The sequence below is a fragment of the Penaeus vannamei genome, chromosome 7, assembly GCF_042767895.1.
Source record: "Penaeus vannamei isolate JL-2024 chromosome 7, ASM4276789v1, whole genome shotgun sequence".
Taxonomy (NCBI): Eukaryota; Metazoa; Arthropoda; class Malacostraca; order Decapoda; family Penaeidae; genus Penaeus; species Penaeus vannamei.
Window position 1 is genome coordinate 34,540,947 of NC_091555.1, and position 7,500 is coordinate 34,548,446.

At 48.6% G+C, this 7,500-nt stretch overlaps 2 protein-coding genes across 2 annotated transcripts in view; one reads left to right on the top strand and one right to left on the bottom strand.

The window, feature by feature from the left end:
- Nucleotides 1-7,500, top strand: part of LOC113829121 (uncharacterized) — a gene marked incomplete at both ends in the record, with an annotated part of 18,176 nt that overhangs the window by 4,903 nt on the left and 5,773 nt on the right.
- LOC138862239 (uncharacterized) lies at nucleotides 2,861-3,905 on the bottom strand. The gene is made up of 2 exons (XM_070123894.1): nucleotides 3,716-3,905; nucleotides 2,861-3,312 (listed from the first exon to the last, which is right to left on the bottom strand). The coding sequence occupies exons 1-2, from the start codon at nucleotides 3,903-3,905 to the stop codon at nucleotides 2,939-2,941; spliced, it is 564 nt and encodes a 187-aa protein (XP_069979995.1). The 3' UTR covers nucleotides 2,861-2,938.

Below are 7,500 nucleotides of genomic sequence, written 5' to 3' on the forward strand. Positions count from 1 at the left end.
TACTCTTCATCCTTATTGCCCCCCCCCCCCTCTGCAGAACTACTCCACTCCACAACACCCCAATTTCCTATCGCCCTCGTCCTACTACCTCTACCTCAGCAAACCTTTTGAGTACTCTATTTGACCCAGCCAAGTGGGATCAATTCTTTGTGATTCCCCCCACAGCCCCCTATTCTGAGAATACCCTTCTCTTTCAGCAGTACCTCCAGAAACAAGTAGGCAAGCTTACCTGTCGCAGTCGCTCTGATCGTTTATACCTTGTCACAGTTACATCTGAAACCAAGCTCGTGCACTATCTACCCTAACCTACCTTACAGGCAAACCCATTCCTGTCGAACCTCACCCAACTCTTAATACTTCTACTGGAACTGTTCATATTCCCCCAGATGCTTGTCCTATGTATAACAAGGACTGGTCAGACTGTGAAAATGACCTACTTTCCTGCCTTGGTGAATATAATATGGCAGTACAGTGTTACACTCTTCCTCCTAGAAACCAACGTAAATCCCACATCAATAATGCCAGGATTAGCCTCCATAGACAAAACCTTTCCCACGAGGTTTATATAGGTGGATTGTCTTATCATGACCGACAATATTGACCCCTTCCTCGTCAATGTCAAAAATGTTGGCATTTTAGCCACCTTGCCAAACATTGTAGCTACACAGCACGCTGCCCTCTGTGACCAACCTGGGCATGACATTTCAAATTGCCCTGCTCAGTCACGTACATGTGCCAATTATGGAGACTCCAAGAATGTGTTTTATAGGAGCTGCCCTGTCTGTAAGTTTGAATGTGAAGTAGCAGTCCTCAGATTTAAATTAGGCCTCACTCTATATGAGTGAGGAATCACGACAAGGGTTTTCTCTCTCAACTTATCCCAAAACAGTCTTATGCATTGTTCCATAACCATCTACACAAGATTTTTCTGTATCTGTCCGGGTATCTTTTCCTTATATCCAAAACTTATGTCCTATGTCTACTCGCCCTATCCACCAGTCAAATCCATTTTCCATCTTAAATCCAGATACTCCAATCTCTACCACTTCCTGGATGCCTACCCCTCCTCCTCACTTTAAGTTGTCATACCAGACAACCTAAACATTCTACTCCACGCTCTCCTACTACATTCTCTCCTACACCTTCATCTGTTCCTCAGATACCCATCTCATCTCCTCCTTGTAAGAGAACCTTTGTTTCTCAGTCCTCTATACCAAACTCCCCTCCAGAAACCCTTGAAGACATCCAAAACTTCCTATAGATGACCCTAGGGAACACTCCACTCCTTCGTCCACCCCCAATCCCTCTGTTCCTACTCCTGCTACATTTAAAGTACTTGCAGATATTCATCATCCTCCCTACGTTCCCTCCACCCCCTTCCTCCTACACCCTCTCAACATACCCCACCCTCTCTACCACTTCCACTTGAATACTTACACAAATCCTCTTTATGACAACAGTGCTTCACCACCTTCTCCAGTCTCCCTTTCTCAACCCCTGGATTCTTCTCCTGATTCTCCAACAGTCACCTCTGTTTTCCTTGATCAATGTCCCTATCCCTTCCCCAGTTACAGAAACACTGCAATTCAGTCAGTTGCTCTACCCCCTTATATTTCCCCAACCCCTTCCCAAAATACCTAAAGCAAACAGATACACAGTAATTCACTCGATCGCCCCTACCCTCCCCTTTATACTAATTCCTGTTCTCATTCACTTGCTCCCCTATTCCCCCTATTTACTACCCTGCTATCCTATAACGCTCTTAAACCTTTGACATCTAACACATTTTATCGTAATCTTTAACTCTCCTTTACTCTTTCCGATGCTATACTTAACCATAGTGCTACATGACCTTTGATGTCTAGCACATTTATTTTCAAACATTAAACATTCCAGAGATGCCTAAAGTGGATGAAAATAGCTTGACATTGGTTTTGGTAAAGTTTAATAAAATCAAGGGAAGTGGGGTGATATCATCTGAGTTTTACTTAATAGGATGGAATTGGCGATAGATAGAATTTTGAGGGATGAGCAAGCTGGGTTTAGGAAAGGTCGTGGATATAATGATCAGATATTTGTGGTTCGGCATGTGATGCAACAGAGGAATGAAATGAAGATCCCACTAAGACTGTTACATTGATTTTGAAAAAGCATTTGATAGTGTTTGGAGGGGAGCGATGGGGAAGGTGTTGCGGCATTATGGTTGGTGATTCTGGTAACAAATCTACATTAGAAATAATGTAAGGTTATGTTCCTGGTTCATTGAGTGATGCTTTTGAACTTAAGTCTGGGGTAATTCAGGGTGAGATTTTATCTCCTTTGTTGTTTGTTGGGGTTATAAGCTATGTTATGAATAAGGTTGCATGGGAAACTGACGCAGGAATTGTTAGGTGGGAGGAACGGAAATTGCTGGGTTTGGACTATGCCTCTCTCATTGTGCTTTTTAGTGAAGGAGAGTGTAGGGTAGATAAATAACAAACTTCAGTGAACTTGCTTCCTCTATTTAGTATTTGTTTACACTTCCGCGGTTTTAACTCTCGCGCGGCGGGGCGCTGTTGCCGTAGCCCAACATATTGTACATCCCCTCCTCCAAGATATTAGCATACCCTTTGACATAAAATATCTGAATAGTATAAAAGAACATATGACATTTATGTACCTCAGTAACTTAGAAACACCACAAAATTAAAACAATACAATTTCTTCCCCTGTGATACTGACGCATTATACAGAGTCAGGGGGCACAAAAAGAAAAGAGCACAAATACATATATTATGTGGGCATGTCTGTGACGAAATCAGAGAGCCATCCAGGTCGTGTGACTTGTCTCCTTGGCCATCTCACTGGTTCTAGTGTTGGATATAGGGTTGTCATGGTAACCCAAATAGGCCTTCTGTGCCTCCAATTACGAATCATTACTCTGGTGAAGGGGTCAAGATTAGAGGTTCGGCTGCTTGAGATGGAGCATGCGTGTTGCAGGTGTCACAAGCATCATAGTAGAACTGCAGGTTACCTTCCATTCCAGGCCAGTATACTGCCTGCCTTGCCCCCTGAAACATGCTGTCAAGTTCCTGGTGACCTGCACCTTGTAGAAATGACACAGACAGTCCATTTCCTGAGCACGATGTTGGTGCCAATCTCTTGCAGACATGCTCATTAGCAGCTGATACTCCGAGTCCTTGGAGGCAATGTGCTGCACTAAAGCGTAGTCAAGCGTGATGCGGTCGTCACCAAAACGTGTGGTAGCGGTTGTATGAGCCACGGCGACCTCCAGGTCGTCTGCTTGGTCCTTATCTGCAGCATCAGGCAGCACTCAGAGCGCTGGGTAGCGGTGTAGCCGACCCCCGCAACCTGCAGTGTGGCATACTTTCCCCAGGTAGGGTCCAGGTCCATCAGCCTCAGCACCTCGCGTCCTCAGCACCTCACATCAGCCACCTCTCGAAGACTAATGCCGAGACCTGATTGGATGAGAACGGACAGCTCCCGGTTCGCTCATTAGACCAAAGGCTCCCCTTGCTCTCGGGTAGGTGACACAGCTCAGCAGTACTTAAGCTCCAGTGCCCAGGCTGAGATCAGCACTCACTGATCCTCCTGCAGAGCAAGACCACAGCAAGCAGCTCCAGGTCTACCTAGGCCTTAGCCATCGGGGGAGCCGCCCCAGCCATACCTGTGGGTACTCACACCCACACCAAAATTCCTTAAAGAGAGGACTGACACCAGTCCAATGGCGGATGCAAATCCATTGCCATACTGGTGACTTTCCGGAGTGACACAAACATCCAGCCTTCTGGAGTAACACGGCTATCACTTGCTCGCTTAGCTCCCTCACTGGAGGGGGAATACCTGTAGCCGACCCCTGCAACCTGCAGCGTGGCATACTTTCCCCAGGTTGAATCCAGGTCCATCAGCCGCGTCCTCGGCACCTCACGTCAGCCGCCTCTTGAAGACTAATGCCGAGATCTGATTGGATGAGAACGGACAGCTACCGGCTCGCTCAATGGGCTGCATTCTCCCCTCACTCCCGAGTAGCTGACACAGCTCAGCAGTACTTAAGCTCCAGCACCCAGGCTGAGATCAGAACTCACCGATCCTCCAGCAGAGCAAGATCACAGCAAGCAGCTCTAGGCCTACTCAGGCCTTAACCATCGGGGGAGCCGCCCCGGCTCTCCCCATCGATCTCCAGCACCCCAGCCATACCTGTGGGCACTCACACTCACACCAAAACTCCTTAAAGAGCCACTGACACCAATTCAATGGCGGATGCAAATCCATTGCCAAAGTGAGACAAAAAGTCAGCTGCATGATTATACTTGCCTTGTAGATATTTTGCTTGAAACCTGTATTGAAACGTTTTTCTTTGAGGGCGAAAAGTCTAGGGTTTACAATGTCTTTCAATGCTCTGTCCCCGAAAAGTTTAACCAGCGGCCGGTTGTCGGTAATAATGACGAGGTTAGGGCAGCCAAGCAAGACAACCGTGCCTTGCGAAGACACCAAGCCACTGCCAGGGCCTCACCCTCCACTGGAGCCTAACTGGTCTCAGCAGGTGTTAGATGGCGGCTGCCAAACAGTGTGAGGCGCCACCTGCTCTTGCAGCAGAATGGGGCATCCCTTGCATATCATGTCCTTTGCTCGTAGGAATTTCTCATGAAGCTGTGAGTCCCAGTATATCCGTTTGCCTTGTGGTTTCCTCAGCAGGTGCCTGAAGGGGTCCATAATCGGTGTTGTAGCTAAAAATGGTGCTAATTGGTTGACAAATCCATACCACGAGCGAATGTCCGTCAGCGAAGGCGTCTCTGGCATGCTGAAATTCTTAATTGCTGCAAGACGTTCATCAGTGAGCTTATAAGAATCCCAGCCTACATGGAATCCCACAAAGTCAAGTTCCTTCCTCTAGAACTTGAATTTCTCCGGCTTCTGGGTGATGCCCTTCATGGCACACTTCTCTAGGAACTGGTATGCGTGCCAGAAGGCATCATCTACATTATGGTCGCAGATCAAAGTGTCGTCAACACACTTCAGTTTCCTTTGGATTCCAGCGATGGCCTCATTTTACCTCCTGGTGTATACATCTGGGGCTGCACAGTGACCCATGGGCGTCCTACAGTAATGGTAACGGCCCCAGGTGGTGATAAATGTGGTACGCTTCCTACTGGCCTCCTCCAGTTCCACCTGATGAAAGCCCCAGTGAGCATGAGCTGATGTCTTGTAGACATGATGGAGAATACCAGATACCATGTCGAATGGCATGGGGGTATGGTGAGTCTCCTTCATGTAGGCGCTGTTGAGCTTTTGATAATTAATGGTATGCCGTGGCTGGCCTGTTTTCTTTGCAACTACCACCATCCTTGCACACTACTCTGTCACTTCTCCGATTAGCACTGGCTGGATCACTCCTCTCCTCACATCCTCAAGTTGGACGAGTTGCTGCTTCACCTCCGCCTCCCAGTATTTTGGTATGTGGGCTGGTGTGTGACATGCATAGGGCTTTGCATCTTCTACTAAGTGGATTTGATGAGGTCTGTCAGCCATCACAGGCAATGAGTGCCAGCTAGTGTTGAAGTTTGATCCTGAGAAGTGCCGGAGGAGCCATTCCTCCAACTGTGGTCCACTTTCTTCCAGTGGCGGAAATGGTACCTCCTTTGGTCTCTGTGGGATGTTGCCTGTGTGCTCCACCTGGGTAAAGTCACCGTCTGGTAACGGGTGCTGTAATGGGAGGCTGGTAAGGGAAGTTACTGTGGACCACCCCCAGTTGTTTCCACGCCTCTAATGAGATATAGCAGCGGTTGGCCGTCTCAACAAAGAAGACCTCCTGAGTCGTTGGGCGGCCATCATACTGAATTTGGCATGTGGCTGAGTCAAGGGGCTTCAGCAACACGTCCGTTACATCACACAGGCCCTTGTATAGTGTTCACAGTGCTGTCTTGACTCCGAGGTCAACTAGTAGCTTCGGTCCTGCCACATATAGCTGCATTCCAGTGTCAGGCACCACCTGTTTACAAGAGCCTTTTGTGTGGTACACAGTCACCATAATTTGTGGTTGAGCAGGCGCCTTACTTGTAGCAGCAACCACCCCTGCACATAGTCCAGCCTTTCCACACCGATGGCCGCAGTTACCACAGAGGTGGGGTTTAACTAGTTGGCGAGTGCCTGCATGGAGGTATTAATAAAACTAGACCCAAGGGCTTCGCTTCATTGCAAAATGCATCGAGAGCCGCCACTAGTTTCCAAGACTCAGAATGGCAACGTCGTCAGCAAAGTCAAGGTCTGTAACCTTGATATTGCCCAGTGTTGCTCCACAATGACTTTGAACAGTAGCTCTGCCCAGTATCCAGTCCATGCAAGTGTTGAAAAGAGTTGGTGCAAGGACACAGCCTTGCCTCACTCCTGAACTAACAGGAAAGAAGCTCGACAGGCCCCCCCCCCCACACTTTACAGCACTTTCAGTACCAGTATACAGGCTTGCTATTAGTCCAATAATCCTTGTTGGAATTCCTCTCAGCCTCAGGATCTCCCAAAATGACTCCCAATGCACCGTATCGAATGCCTTCTTGAGGTTGATGTAGGCTGCAAGCAGCCCACGCCCGAACTCACGGCGGCGCTCTACAATGACTCGAAGCGCGAGGATACGGTCTATTGTGGACTTACCAGGAGTGAATCCGGATTGCTCCAGTCTCTGGTGCCTCAGTAGATGATCTCTGATACGTCTCAGAAGGATGTGGGCGAGAACCTTGCCTGGTATACTGAGCAGTGTGATGCCTCGGTGATTGCTGCAGTCCCAACGGTCCCCCTTCCCCTACCAGAGAGGGATGACCACACCCCTCAACAGGTCAGGAGGAACGGAACCGGACCGCCAAATGGCAGCCAGGACAGCATGTAACCCTGGTGCGATAGGTTCACCACCTGCCTTTAACAGTTCAGCTGGTATGCCGCAGATACCCACTGCTTTACCACTCTTCAGCTTGGAAATCGCCCCCCTAACTTCAGTTAGGGAGGGAGGGTCCTCACTGATGGGTGGATCCGGCAGCGGGATCTCGACACTACCCGCATCCAAGTTAACTGTTGGTGGGTCAACCTGGTACAGCTGCTCAAAATACTCAGCCCAACGTTCCCGCACCGCAACAGGATCTGAAACGATCTGACCACTTACTGAGCGAACTGCTGTCACCTGTGAAGAGGGCTAGGAGTTCAGCTTTCTCAGGGCTTGGTATGCAGGACGAAGGTCATTTACTAAGAAATGGCCTTCTACCTCCTCTGCAAGACTCCTAATAAACTGTTCCTTGTCCCTTCTTAACAGGGACCAAGTTCTGCGCACATGAGAACAGTGCAATTCCCGATCCCCTGTCAGACGAGCTGCGCGACATGCATCTGTGGCTTCCAGCGTCTCCTGCAAGATGGGATTCCGTACTGCTCTCGGGAATATACCAATCGTATTTTGAGCTGCATCAAGCATTTCACACTTAAAGGTATCCCACAGAAGAACAGGGTCTGTCAGACTGTCAA

Bases quoted from the DNA above. Each gene is read 5' to 3' on its own strand.
- LOC138862239 (XM_070123894.1), bottom strand. From the start codon at position 3,905: ATGGACCTGGATTCAACCTGGGGAAAGTATGCCACGCTGCAGGTTGCA. The intron at 3,313-3,715 runs GTCAGTCCTCTC...CAGCGCTCTGAG, and splicing joins GCATCCGCCATTGGACTGGT to TGCTGCCTGATGCTGCAGAT.